The 15,434-nt window shown below is 47.3% G+C and overlaps 1 protein-coding gene across 1 annotated transcript in view; it reads left to right on the top strand.

The window, feature by feature from the left end:
• Positions 1-2,025: 2,025 nt before the first annotated feature.
• The window catches only part of LOC144178212 (nose resistant to fluoxetine protein 6-like), a 216,268-nt gene continuing 202,859 nt past the window's right edge, over positions 2,026-15,434 (top strand). Inside the window, exon 1 of the mRNA XM_077705894.1 lies at positions 2,026-2,776. Within this exon, the coding sequence (XP_077562020.1) occupies positions 2,293-2,776 (484 nt within the window). The 5' untranslated portion in view covers positions 2,026-2,292. The remainder of the gene's footprint in view (positions 2,777-15,434) is intronic.

The following is a 15,434-nucleotide window of genomic DNA, read 5'->3' as shown; positions in this document are numbered from 1 at the left end:
CACGAGGGGCATCTAACTGCGGTATTTTCAGCGACGAATTGCGTACCCATTTATTCTGACTAATAAAGAAAACCCGCGAAATATGAAAAATACCACGTGACAGCGCTTCCGCGCGCATTGTAAAGTAGCGTCCCCAAATAAGCTGATTGAAAGCAACTGCTTCGCCTGTCACCCGCCTGAAGAGACAGCGCATCACCTTGATAATGGCATGCATGGAAAGAGCAACAGCAGCAAGATTCGCGGGGTGCGTGTGCAGATAAGGCACAAACTCGGTCGCGATTTATTCTTTCTTACTTTTGTTTATTTCATTCTGGCTAACTCAGAGGCAGCCTGTTTGAGGGCATTGCTTTACGGTGAGCGCTAATGCGCGCGGAGGCGCCGTCACGTGGTATTTTTCATATTTCGCGGGTTTTCTTTATCAGTCAGAATAAATGAGTACGCGATTAGTTCGTCGCTGAAAATACTGCAGTTAGATGCCCCTCGTGGGTACCTACAAGTGCCACATTGACACTTTAGTGATTAGGACAGTGCTTTTCGAGTTAAATAATTAATTACAATTAATTAGTTAAGTCTCATTAACGAAAAAAATGCTGCGCTTCTTCACAGTACTGCAAACATTATGCACTACGTTTTCTTCGAGTTACGCCATTACTCTTTTTTTAAACGTTGGTGCATGATAGCTGGGACACCCTGTATATTACATCCATTCTTGGATCTTAATGATTTTTTGTCCATCTTGTATCTCCCTCGTGAACTGGAGGCTCCACCCGATGTTCGCCAGTATGGTAAGTTCAATACCAGTGTGATTTGTCGCCTATCAGTCAGGGCATTTCGTCGCAGTGATTACAAGCACTTCCTCCTCTGCCGCCCGCAGTGACAGTAGACGAGATTCTCGACGCCTACGAGCCATCGCGGGGGTAACGAAACGCATCGAGACCGAGGCAGCTGACGTGCTGGGCGTCGACCTGTCCTCTCCATAGCAACGTGGTCAGTGTTGCGCAGGCAGCTATAACTTTCCACATGCTGTTTCACTCGGTCATTCTCTGCTGTTCTATCGCTTATTTTGTTGGAAGAACGCTGCGCAAATTTTTATTATATACTCCATCTATTCTTAACGCAATAATAGATTAACATGTTTTAATCAAAGTAAAAATGGGGAGTTTTCTGGTGCCGGGTTCACTCACTCACTCACTCACTCACTCACTCACTCACTCACTCACTCACTCACTCACTCACTCACTCACTCACTCACTCACTCACTCACTCACTCACTCACTCACTCACTCACTCACTCACTCACTCACTCACTCACTCACTCACTCACTCACTCAACGTGCTCTTGCTGCGTGCTCATGTGGCGTATTCGTACGCAGTTACGAACGTGTCACCGCATAGGCATCGTTGCCATTGGCAGGTATACATACAGCAGTGAGAGCTGGCATTACCCTCAAACTTTTTTTTGTGTGTGTGTGTTCCTTAATACGAAATACTGGGTGTTTTATCATATACTTTTTAATGATGCACAATTTCGTTTTTCTTTCCTACAGGAATATTTTTGTGCAAGCAAATGACATCTGCGTTAAATTCGGTGTTGGCAGATGTACACGGGTACGTCCGTGTTTATTCATGGTTGTACCCTAGAATAGAACTCTTGTTACATACAACAGGTTATTATGCCGTAACGTACGAGCTGATTATCACGGTGATCTTGAGTGCCGCTAACGACCATACCTGCTGAAGGAAATGAGAGAATGTGATCTGGTGCTCTCCCACTTGTCCTTCTAATTACCCCATTATCGAGATTTTGTCCACTCTAGACGTACGCTCGACATGCAGGCGACTGCGTTAACGAAGCGTACGTACCAACGACATCGGGTAGCGAGCAGGCGCGGCGCCGGCGATTTACGGCGCGAGCGCCGGTAGCCAGGGCAGAGCGCGCAGCCACACCGCGTACCGTAGTGCAGGGGGAAGGGGGAGGCCGCGGGGTTGCCTCCGTCGCCACTTTCTCTCTCGTCGAGAGCGCGCGAAGACCACCTTGACCAAGAAAAGTCGTTGCTTTCCGTGTCTCGGCGGCCCCCGGGGACAGTGCAGGAAAGAAGGGCGGCGGTGCGCCTCGCTTTTAAAAGCGCCGCCGCTAACGCCGCGACGTCCCATTTGAACGAGCGCCAGGCCGAGGAACAGGCACACAGCGCAGCATCAGTGAAAAAAACAAGAAAGAACGCAGGCAGCGGATACGCAGCAAGTCGGGGCCGATGCCCGCGCGCCGCGGTGCCTTGTCGACGTCGATCCACGATGCGGTGTCCTAAGCACGGCTGTCGGAACCGGGGCATCGCGTCCCCGCTACTCGGCGCCACCCTTCCTGTCCTGGTGTTCTTCGCAGCAGCTTTGGCAGGCTTCGGCGGTGTCGTCACCCTGTGCGATGCGTCTCCTCCGCCCCAGGTGACCACCTCTGCGACCGCTGGAAGTGACGCGCATGTGCCGGACAGTGCTCCGGTGCCGGAGTCGACCACGTCGCGGGATGTCGTCGCTTCCTCATTTTCGCAGAGCGTCACGGAAGAGCCGCAGGACGGCGATGGTGGCAGTGGTGGCTATGATGTCCAGGCAGACTGGAAAACGCTCGAAGAGAAACTGTCCAGCCTTACAAACGGAGCGCTGAACCAGCTGCTGCCGGAGCTGACCACGTTGGTGTCAAGTCTGGACCTGACAACGGACTGTTTCTTGGCCCTCTTCAGGGTCATCGGGGGATTGCGTAAGCTCAACTTGGAGAGCGTACGGAGTAAGTGTGCACCTTTCAGCCCTCACTCGAATGAAAAAAGAAACGGCATGTTTTTGTGTACTTTGGCTTCAGCAAACGTCAATTAGGCTTGTCTAATAACTCGGAAGTACAGTCTTCTAGACTCCTTCTTTAGAGCACTGTACTTCGGGGCCGTCAAGCGCGCATAACAAAAATGGAACTTGTATATAAACTTTTGTTGTTTTTTGTTGTTTTTTCGCACTAGTGTTTTTTTTTTTCGGCGAAAGAATTTGGTAAGCAGTAAGGCATTCGCACGAGTACTCGCACGTATGGATACACATGCGCATGCCACCGCAAGGATTGAAAATGATTGAATGTGTACACGTGGGTCTGCCGTCGGCCAGAATCTCCGTCGCGCTTGTGCCTATTGTTCTTTACGTATGGGGTGTTCAGACCGGCGCTCAATGATGAAAGGCGGTTTAGCTGCCACGGTAGGTGAGTGGCTCAGGCGTTGTGCTGCTGAGCCCAAGGACGCGGGTTCGATTCCCGATCGCGGCGACCGCTTTTCTGATGGAGGCCAAAAACAAAAATTCCCATGTGTACGAGATTTCAGCGCACGCTAGAGATCACCAGGTGGTAAGAATTAATCCGGAGCCCTCCACTACGCTGCGCCTAATCGCCTGTTTAGCGTCGCCTGTTTAGTACTAAATTTGGCAGAACAGTCCTTGAATACACTTTTTTTGGCATTACGCAGAGATGCAATAAGAAACAGTAGCTGTGCAGGCACCAAAAGGAAACGTCAGAAAAATTTGACATATGTGCGCGGGCTTGAAGACGCCCTTTGCATTTTGAGTGCTTGGCGGTCAGATGAACAAGATGCATGGTAAAGAAACAGTGGAAACAAAAAAGCAATAGCTACATGGTTTTCCTGCAGGGACATCATACTTCTGCCCAGTACCGACAGAGCGCTTAGGCAGTTTACTACATGAGGTAGTACCACGTTCGCGACGCAAACCGCCCACGAACACTTTTTTTGTAAAATACGCCACGTGCACGCATCTGCGCTTCTGAATGAGGCTCATTATAGCTGCTTAGACTGAGAACCGTTAAAGGCGCAAACAGCGTTAAAGCAAGATGAGGATAAAAGACGGACAAAACCCCAATATTCAGCTAGGGTAATGAAATGGTTGGTTTAGCGCATTCCGTTTTTTGTGGTGCCTCTCCTATTTAACCTCTCAACCAGAGCCACGTGGTTTCAGTATGTTATAAGACTCCACCACCACTCCTGTCAATGCTTAGCCTAAAAGTACTACTCGACAAAAAATTACTGACTGTGCTTATTTTGCGCAAGAGTAAATAATGGCACTAACTTTTCAACAGGTGAACACAACGAATTCACGCTACACGTGTTGCCCTATTAGTTAAACTGGGCCGTTAGCGATCGCCATGCTTGTCTATTCGTTTTGTCTCCTTTCGAAACTCTTGCTTTCTGTTTGTGGGCGGCGGTGCCGTCTGGCTGGGTGTCCTCGTACTCAAACAGCCTCTCGAAATGCCCTTGCGCTGAGATGTTGTACTGCTACGCGTGACATGCGATCTTACGGCTTATCGGCCGCCGTATTTCAAAAAGGAGGAAGGCAATAAAAAAATACACCGCTATATTAGCATTTCGGTGAACGTTTTAGAATGATAACTATCTAGTGCTAACTTAAAGAACGACAACTGGCCATTGCCCTAGGTCAAAGATCGAACATCAGTGAAATTTTCAGTACTTGTACGGGGACGAGGTCTGGCGAGGTGTAAAGAAGGATGTGGATTCATTCTGCGATAAAATTTGTCACCAGAGTAAGTTATGCTATTGCCGATCCAATTCTTTTGATTCTCCATCGCCACCGTTCTTGCATCGCACTCGAAGGGGGCCAGTTTTAATGACGACTTATTGAAAACAGTGAAACTAAATTCAAAATAGTCTGACCGTTCAAAGTAGTAGCTCATGAACATGCCTCGACACTTTGCGGGCCCTCCAACACAACGGACGTTTCGGTTGACGTTGCGAGCAGGTAAGCACAGCCACTCAAACTGCATGGCTGCCTCTGCGAGTAGACACACACACAGCGAGATAATAACTTCGAATCCCCTTCGAAGGGAGGATGCAACTCCTCTGCCTCCTCAGGTGGGCCCCAGCGGCACCCTTGCACAACAAAAAGAAAAACAGTTTGTGCCTTGGTCCCCTGCGTCGGCGAAAGGCCGACACAATTGGCGCCAGAATTGAGCTGGGTCAATGGCGCGCTTCCCTGCTTGCTTTCCATAGCTGGCTGGGAATCGCGGCACGACCGTCGTTCCTGTACCGCAAGGCATATTCGAGTATTGCAGGCGGGCATCCGCCTTCGCCAGCTATATTTAGCCAAGTGGAAATAGAGAGCTTTCGTTCGCGGCTCGTCTGCATCCAGATCCGCCTACAACCAGAAGCGGGAGGCGAGGAGGACGCGCGTACTGTTCTCTTCGTCGCTACGGTGGACGCTGCAGTTCAAGAGCAGTGGGCACTGATGGCCCTCGTGCGGCCCGCATGCACGGAAGCGAAGACCGAAGTTCTGCCTGTGGCACGTGGAGGGGTAGAGCGCCGTACGACCGCAAATACATCTCCGCAGCGTACAGTCAGCGGAGCGAGACGGTCGTGAAGGCGTTCCGCTGAACGCACCAACTTCCGTCGGGAGGCTGCGCTAAAGCACCTCGGATGAGCTCATGCGCCAGAGGGGAAGCTAGCATCGCCCCTGGGAATCTACATGGCAGGTGGGTCGTGCGCGCGGCAGTATGTTTTCTTCCTTTACGCTTCCACGGAAACGCGCTTGCACCGTGCACGCCGTGGCCTTGGCTGTCAGCGCTTGGGCGTAGCTCCCGAACCCATGAAGAACATAAAGCTCACCCTGGTGCGCAAAACCTCGGCTGTAGTACTCCGGAATTAAAAAAGAGAAAGAACTAATGGTACGCTTCCGTAACCGAGAAATGGGGTATTTCAACCCCTAAAACTGCCGCGCTTGTTTGTCGTCTTCGTTCGTCCCTGGTCTTTTTCGCGCTGTGTTGACAATGGACCCTAAAACTGATACATTTGCATCTTCTGTTGGACTCTTTTCGACCGAATCCAGGTGTTTCCGTGGCTACACTGTAGTGGTCACACAACGGTTTCTCCACGGTCTGTTTGAAGATGCGGGTTCTCTACCAGTTTGATGCATTGTGTTCTTGAACTTCGCTATAAACTTTCTTCGGGGCCCGGCACAGTCAACGCACAGTGGTCGCGTATCCCGTCGATGTCGAACCGGCCCGCCTGGCAGATATATACCTTGCACCCGTCAACAGAATTTTTGAGATCACACGCGTCCCAACGATTGCGTTTTTATTCACACGTTTTCTTTCGGGGGCCGGTTTCTTCTTCCGACAGTTTGTATGCGCGAACACAGTGCTGACACATAAATGGTACAGGTTACACTACTTCCACTCCATGCCTCCCACCAATTTTCTTGAAATTGCTCGACAATTTGTGGCATCGCTTCAAAGTTTCTCTTTGCTTTGTTTTCATCGCAAACTGGCGCTCCTTGTGTTTCCCTTTTGAGCGTGCATGCAAAGAGAGTCGTGCACTTGCAACCTGTGGCATTTCTGGATTGCCGGGACGGTTGGCCAGAGATGGGCCTCTGGTGAAGACGGGCTTCGCTCCGTCGATGTCGGCCTTCAAGCAACGGCCAGCGAAGCCGGCCAATGACGTGGCGCATGATAGCGGAGCGGAATAAACGGCCTTCCGGCAGCTTTCGGAAAATCTGTATTCGTGTCGAGTTGCCTGACTACGTACAAAAGCCGATGAACTCATTGAAAGCAAAAAAAAAAAAAAAAACACGCACACGCGCAACACCGCAGCCCCATATTGCAGCGACGTGCGTAATGCGTTGGAAGTATTGGTTTACCTGCAGTCATGTACTCCCGTAATAAAATAAGTTTTTGCACGAATAGTTAATTTGGTAATTACATCAGTAATTCAAATAAATATATTCGTAAATAGATGCTTGTAATGAAGTGTATAGCCAAGGGCGAAGCTAACCAAGCTTTCGAAGGACGATGACGGGAGTAAGCGTTTATTTTCAAAATTTGGAACAGATGGGTGGCTGCCTTACTCCAGGCACACGCGTGCTTTTGATGCTCTTGTGGCCCGCTGTATCCAGTTCCGCCGGTGTCGCAGGTCCAAGCTGGTCAGCGCGCATTACCACTGCTCGGCGCCCTCCTGACCCCATTGCCCCCAGCAGAATTATAGGAGGATTTTTTTTCCAAGTCAAAAGGTCCCTAGCTACGCACTTTAGCGAAGTAGTAAACTTCCAAGTATTCATTCCCCCCCGCAGAAGAAACTACGCGCCAAGGAACTTTGAAAGACACCCGACTAATCAAAGGCTGTGTATTTGTGCTAGCTTTCTGAACTCACCAGGGCTTTTAAAAGGCTAAGACTCACTACGAATGACCTTCAGATTTCAGCTCTGGGTGTATTGATAAATATCACAGTCCCCAATGGGACCTCATTAAAAGCACTTTAATTCGGGCCTTAAGAAATCTAGTGTATCCTATTGGGACGTCAATAAAAGCATTTTGCTGCTATGCTGAAAATATCAATAAGCGTGGCGCCGCCCCCATACTGTTCTGACAGATTTCGCAAAAATAATGTGGCACGTATTTATAGAAATTATTCTACTCAGTGAAGAATAATTTATTCGTTTATTTTTTCCGTCTCTAGTTTGGGTGGTGGGGCTACACGCGTCGTATTTCATTGCATGTTGCCCCAATTAAGTTCTCCGGAATTGTTTAAGGGAAATAAATTATTTTATCTGTTGTCAGGAAAATGAAGTATAAAATCAAAAGTGGGAAACTAAAAAGAAGCAGCGAAGTAGTTCGACTTATTTTTCGGTTTATGCGTGTCATAATGATTTGTAGACGTCGTTAGGGGTGCGATTACTGCTTTTGGGGTTTTTTCGAGCGTTCCGTGGCCGGGTAGGACTAGCACCAGCGCCGTTCACGTTAGCTTGCGTCAGCCCCTGTAGCACCTTCAATCACTCCAATATCTCCATCCGATAAAGGCATAAAATCTTTCCTTCGGGCTTGAAAGCCCTGCCAAACCTGTAGTTATCGCCAGCGAAAGGCGAACCGCGTGTTGTTTGCTCGTCGCTGCAGATATGCCTTCCAATGTCTGCGTTGTTTTGTTGCGATTTTATTTAAAATGGCTACCAAATGCACTCATTGCTTGAACTGAAAGGAAGCTGGCTGTTAGCCGGGCACCGCTCGAATGACGTAATTCGAGCGCCTGAATAACGCCAATTCCGAGAAAGAGAAAAAATCTCTGGATCAAGATTTGGAGTAGAGCAGTAATTTTTTTGCTGTGGTACTTATTTACCCTCAGTACTAGGTACGTCTGTTGGCTACGTTCCGAAAGCATTTAAGATTTACGAATGTTGAAAAAGTGTTTATGGTCGCTTTAGTTGTTACGGCTGAAATTTTTCGGGCTAAACATTCTAGCGAAGTCCCCGCCAGGCATCTTCACCACAATGCTTCGCAATGATCAGTGAAGTGGCCTAGTGCAAAAATTCGATGAATGACGTGACCGAACAGTCAAGTCAAATGAAAAAAGAGCATCTGCGCAGTGGCATTGCGCTATGCACAATTCTATTCCCGCCTTGCGTGTTGTCTCTGCTTACATATACTTTTTAAAGCCAAATTATATGTTGGGCTCTGTCATTCGCCGATTTTGCACACTTGGTCACTCCATTTGGTCATTCTGGATCGATGAGGTGAAGATGACCACTGCTTCTAAGAGTGAATGCTCGAAGGTATCTCATCGAAAACGTCAACAGCAAAGACGCGTTTCCCCGCTTGTGCACAGATCCGCATCTAACGATATTCTCCGGTTCAGTCAGCAAGACCGTGGGCACGCGCTTAAGCAGCTGAGCGGGGAAGATACGAGCCAATGATAAGCCACTGACCATCTCAAGCTGCCACGCCTTGCGAAACCTGGCACCGGCTTCCTTCTTGTTGTTTACACTTTTGAGGACTGTACACATTCAGTCTACAGTATGGGGCTTGGGGGACTTGCGCTTTGATTTTGTAGAAGAAACGTCTGACGGAGCGAGGTTTTTATTCCATTAGAATCACGAACTTTTCAACAGACCTTTTAGTGGAGATAGACAATTCGGACGAATCTCTTTCTATAGAACCAGCGACTATAATAGGCTAATAAAAGAAAACAGGTTCACAAGGTGTAAAGGACCAAGCCACGACTTAAGGAAGCAAGAAAAAATCTGAAAATTGTACATCTAACCTTCGATGCCCCTAAGAACCTCTACAACAAAAGAGCGTGAAACATTTTCGCTTTCTTGACGTGAACATCTGGAGACTTTTCGAGCATATAATTTGCAAGTGCAGTCATTACAGTTTAGCTTTAAGTCATTTTCATTGTTATAAACACTTTTTTTTTTCTGCACGCCGAAGAGGCCCTAATTTTAGGATGCATGACAGAGAGCGCACATTTTGCCAGAAATACCAGCTGTAGTGTCGCCTTACGTCGCCTGGTTCCCACAGGTTGCCTTTTAAAATGGTACTAATTAATTTTCAGCTTTAAGAGAAGCCTCGGAAACCAGCGGACTTCATAACACTGGATGTGGCGATTCGGTGTTAACGCGCTGAAGCTCTAGCTGAGACAGGCCGCCATGAACGACTAAGCAACAATTTACACATCCTGCGGATGTGTAACGTGTGCGAAAATCTGATGCGTAGGAACGTTTCTTTTTAGAGCGAAAGCATCAGCTTTCAAGGTTCTTCATCGCGTTGCAATGACCTACAACCGCCCGCACGCAAGCTGCGCCTTTCTTATCCTTTCGCATGCTCCGAGCTTTTCCTTTCGGTACCACGTGAGTGGGCGAGGGGAAAGAGCTGTTTCGCCAGCACCTTATCATGCAGCGGCGGCTTGAAGCACAAGCGAACCGCGTGACTATAGTTGATGACAGGGTAAGAGTGCAGCTCCGCCCACAAGCGTTGTTTGGCCGCTAGCTGACTTTCCGCGGTTACAAAAAATAGTTCGTTATATTGCAGCTGTTTATTCACATGATTACTAATATGAGCGGCTAATAGTATAACCATCTGATTATGATGTCGTTTATATATGTTTCATTCCGAAGAATGAATGATTTTCACAGGAAAAAGAAAAAGTCATCCTCATTGAAAACTGGCTCAGGAGAAAACAAAATTACTCACTAAATCAAAGGTTATTCTTGATAGAAACTATTCCCGGTGTATTTTATGCTTAAATCAAAGCTATCTGTGATTGTTTTACTGTTAGACAACAGGAATAAACATATAACAACGCGCACACGATTTTTTGGGTCTGAATAGTTCGAATTTCGACCGCTGCACGTCGCTTAGCCGTCGTCTTCTTGGAGAAACGTAATCAACATAATAGTCGTCGTTATATTTTGTCGGGCTCGTCGCAGTTCGACTATTTCTTCACTTCGCGTGTGCAATCATTGTCAAGAAATGTAGTCGGTACAGTATCTTCCACAGCCATCATCACCGCTAAATCAAGCGCCGTAAACGCATAGTGGAAGAAAGGGGCGGTTCGTCGCCGCAATGGCTGGATGCAGTGCACGGACTGTGTAAGCCCAGGGTGAAAAAGAAAGCAGCGGCGAAAATTCATCGGTGTCTTTCAGAAATCGGCCGCGATATCAACGGGCCACGCATTGTTCTATGCGACTGTTTCGAACGTAGTGACGCACTGCAAACACCTATCGCGGCGACACACGCAACCGTGGAGGTCGCGATGCCGCATAAGGTGTTCTGCCTTGCGAAATCAGCTGTAGGTGCGAAGAAACAAGCGTTATTTTATTCCGCTTAAACGAGACGACAACACCGTATGGTGCGAGCAGAGAACTGCGGGATGTGAAACGTTACAAGACTAAGCATTTCTACTTCACGAGACACGCGAGTGGCAAGACGCTCTACGTCAGTTGGTTAGATTGACAGTATACAGTGTCATGCTTTCAATCCAGGCGACCATTTCCGAGGTGTTTCCCGGCGATGTAATAAAAGAGCTGCCGGCGTTTCTTTAGTGTCCTATCACCACCGCGCAGTTTACAGTGGAATGAAAACACAGAGAACCCCAACTGACGGTGAAAATTGATAGAAAAACACCCTTAAGCACTAGCAACGAGCAACGAGCAAACGAGCTTTACTGGAGAAAAACGAATAGTGACCTACAAATGCATCCGTCCGAAGTTCGTTTCCAAGTTGTGCTACATTCAACTTTCATTGGCTTTACACTGATGCGCAGCAGCCTACCGTGAAGATATTTTTATTGTTGATGAGGCTTTTGAAATAGCATACATAAAGAAAATATTCGGTTCAACATGTAGTTGCTTTGCAGCCTCTCATGTCAAGCTTTTGTGGAAGCATTTTAATTTCTGATAATCTTCCCGAAGCCAATAATCTACCCCTATGTACACCAAACAGTGACGCCGAACACTGACTGCCCCATACGAAACTTGAACGAACAGCTATACAAGTGCACTCAATTCTTACTGCACCTATTTAGACAACCACACTCAACAGGCCCAATGATATGAGTACGAACGTGAGATCTAAGTGAATTATTTAAAAATGTGCCGACATCTCCATGCATGCATTTCCATTTTATCCACTTCTGCAACCAATAAGAGCACCAAACTGGAACAGGGAGAAGAAATATTTAATTCTCACTGCCCCTTGTCAAGGTGGCATGGGCTACTGCACAAGCATTTTCTATTCTTACCACACTTTCCAGCCAGCAGCAGCAAAGTGGCACCCTGAAAGCCTGACATTGGATCCATTTTGATTTGCTGCACCAGTGTTTTCAATGCCTAATGCAGCTTTAAAGCCAAAAGCAACAGTGTACGTGAAAAGCAGTGACTTCACAGCGTGAAGATGTGGCATGAATTCATTCTAACGTACTATGTAAGTGTCTTCAACCCTCACCACAACTTCATGGCTAGAATCTACAATGTGTTCATAAAAAGCGGCGACATCACAGCTTGAAGGCCTGGCATAAACACATTCCAACGTATTTTATTAGAGCTTTCAGTTCTTACCATAGCTTCCTAGTCAGAAGGAACAGTTCAACCTTGCAAAGGAGTTACATAGCATCTTGAAGAAGTGACGTAAAATCGTTGCGACCTGCTGAGTAAGTTTTCCCAATTTTTACTGTGTCTGAACCAGCTGGAAGCAACAGTGCACACAGAAAGCAGCGACATGGCACTCTGGAGGCCTGAAGTTGAACCAATTTGATATGCTGCATCACTGCTTTCTATTATTCTTGCAGCTGTATAACCAGAATCAACAGTGCATGCTTGAAAAGTATGAACATAGCATTCTGAAGGGGTGACATACCTCATTTCTACCTGATACACAAGTGTTAGCAATTATTACTGCAGCTCTGCAACCTGAACCACCTTCAGTCACTGTTTGAAGGCTCTCCACAGTTGCTGGAACAATAAAAACATCTAAAAGTGGAAAGCGGTGTTGAATCTAAATTAAAGTATGCTCCATGATAAGACGCTAAAACATGTCCTCCACTCTGTATAATAACAGTCCATCATGACAGAGACACTGGAAATCTTAATGTCTGCCAATACACTGTAACCCCTTTGTTGAAACTTTAACTGCACAAGCACCTTAAATGCAATCATTAATCTACAGCCATCACTATGAAACACAGCTGCAATAGACAAATTTTTATAACTCATAAAGCCCATCGCACAAACTGCATGACAATAAAGGGAAGATAAACTATTGGCTCATTCCTACTAAACGCATTCAGCTATTTCAAAACAACTTTAACCGCTCACGACACTTATGAGAAATTCCACACTGCACACGAAATACGCAGCCTCAGTACATGCATAGTCAGTTTCTCTGATGCCACTTAGTGTAGCGATGGGAACATACACACCATAAGCTTAGCAGGCATAATAAAAAGCTGCGCGCGTGTGTATTTTTGGCATTGTATAAAAAAACTACGTGGTCATGTTGCGGGGCCACACATATCCGGCTTCAGTCAACGACGTGGTTCAAAATCCACCAATCATGCAGTTTCGATGTTTATTTAGCCCTCTTATACGTTTCAAAAATGCTACTGATGATTACGACCAATGACAGACAAGAAACGAAACGCAACCACATTTGATTACCTCACCAATACTCGCACTCGTTCATACTTTTGTATGTTCGATAATGTGCCCATTGGCACAAACAGAACGCCATAGGCACCCGTCTCTCGCAGGAAGGCAGGTTCATACTGATTTTCTTAAAGCTACCCAACCCAGTCTCGGATTATTGTGCACGAACGTTTACTTCTTCGCGAGTCTCTGCAATAATGGTTTAATCATACCTGTTTACGCCAGGGGGAAAAAACGCCACACCGGTTCTCCGTTCGTACCCCGGCAGGCTAAAGCAATGCGCGAATCGGTAAGGAAAGATACCTTACATTGTGAGATTTGGCAATCGTCTTAATAACGTGTTCGGCTGTACGAGCGGCCGTATCCGGCCAAAAAACACGCCGCACACGCTTGCACGATCCGCGTCGGGACGGACGGATACCACGTAGGCCTGCGCTCAACATCGGGCGCAGCCTACGCTCACAGCAACAAACGAAAACACTTGCAACTTGTCACCGCTACTGCCGTAGACGAAAGCAAATCGCATTATTTCTTCACAAAGGTTGCGTTAAACCGACACAATTTCCACAATCACACCAGCAACAAATGCAGCTTCGACGCTTTGCCGTTCTCAGATCAAGTTCGTTGACGACGTTCCGAGTACGTAAAACACCCCACCAGTGCCGCCACGATTTCCTCACGTACGTACAAACCACGACGCGGCAAGGCACACACGGGACAGGTGACGATAAGCGGCTTCTTGATGCACTACAGCACATTCGTAACACAAATCGCCTACAGAGCTGTTGGTTCTCGGCAAACTCGTTGTCGCTCGACAGCGCAGCAGCGGTGGGGAAGCGAGGGCGGCTATATTGGAAGTAGTTCTCCTTTCAAACGTACGTCGCAGGCGTCACACAAACGGCTAGACGCCATTGGTTGCGGATGAACACAAACTCCCTTTGATCTTGAAAAGCCGCTGCAGAGTTAAGCTGTCACCAACTATAGGCGAAGGTTTAACTACTGGTATATGAAAACTACGGTGACTGAGTACAGGAACTAGGACTGGATAAGTATGCGATGCAGGCGCACGAAACTCCTTCTTTGCAAGCTAGTCTGCCGGATTCTTCAGTCTAGGCATCAATGGCTGGGCAGTCTGCGCGTGCCCTCCAACGTACGCGAAACGATGCATCCAAGCACTTGGATGTCTAGCCGGACGGTGTGCAGCGATATCTCCAGCAAAAGCAAACTTTCACACAATTCTGTGCGTATAGTCCTTGCTTTCGCTCTTTTTAACTATCTTTAAAAGTCTTAAACCTGAACCGTTTTTTTTTTCATTTCACTTCTATTCGAAGTATATCCTCTGAGTAAAGACGTCCGTCGGAACAATTCCTCCTTGTTTATGTTAGTTCTGGTGTTTAGGCGGGAGTTTATTCATTGAGCGCCCTAAGTTGTGGTGATATCCACCCTACATGCCGCCGACGACCACCAGACAACAACGCTGATGCGCCAACAACTCTCGGGTTGCCCCTTATTTTCCTCACACTACTCGTTGCCATTCCGTTAATAGAAAGCAACTCAATTACCGCACGCGTACGCTCTCTCACCGTATTCATACTTTGCGCAAGCAACAAAACAATGCCCTCTACAGGAAAGCGCGCATCATCGCAGGTGGTGCCGTGATTCATTCGTTATCGTCGATCTTCGTGGTTTTCTTGACGCTGTCGGAATTTTTTATTGCACCTGCACGTAAACACAATAGCCAGTATGGCGTCGTCAGAACGAAAATATTTACCTTACGGGCGCTTCATACAAACAAGAAAGCGGTGAAACAAACCGCAAGCATTAAGGGAAGACGACTGGCCTTCAGGAGATTTGTCCGCAGCGAACGAAGAAGCGACAAATAATGGCCGTGTGGGAGTATATGCATACCATAGCAAGGTACAGAGAGCTGTCTGACGCGGTAGGAATAATAAGATCGATTACCAGAGAGAACAAATTAGATTTTTGCAACCATTTTAAGGAGGTATGGGACAGAAAAACACATCCTCACCAGAACAGGATTTGGCGAAACTGCTTGAATGTTTGGCTGAAGCCTCTCATGTCGGTAGAAGACGTCGTCTTGCCGGGAACCTAATTAGGCTGATAAAGGAATGAATGATGGCCAAACTCAGCCGAGAGCGACGCGTTGGACAATCCAGAGAATGTTTTAACATGTGCACACTCTGTTAATTCTTTGCTTATGCTCACCCCCCTCGGAATCGGTCAAATTTCGAGCCACCGCAACCGCGCATTCAACAATCGTAACAAAAAGGTTATGGCACTTACTAACAAAACACTAACCGGTTACTTTTCATAGTGTCCAATAGGTACTTAGTGCTTTTACTAACTGGGCATGCGTAACCTTGTAAAAAGCCACGTGTGACAACGTCGATCGGCTGAGCGCGCAGCACGGCATAGAGATATTCAACGCGCACATATCACACTTAGACAACAAATCA

This window comes from Haemaphysalis longicornis, unplaced genomic scaffold (genome assembly GCF_048455015.1).
Source record: "Haemaphysalis longicornis isolate Haplotype H1 unplaced genomic scaffold, Haemaphysalis longicornis Haplotype H1 scaffold_1, whole genome shotgun sequence".
NCBI lineage: Eukaryota > Metazoa > Arthropoda > Arachnida > Ixodida > Ixodidae > Haemaphysalis > Haemaphysalis longicornis.
Note: the sequence above shows the minus strand (reverse complement) of the source record. Positions and strands in the feature narration are given on the sequence as shown.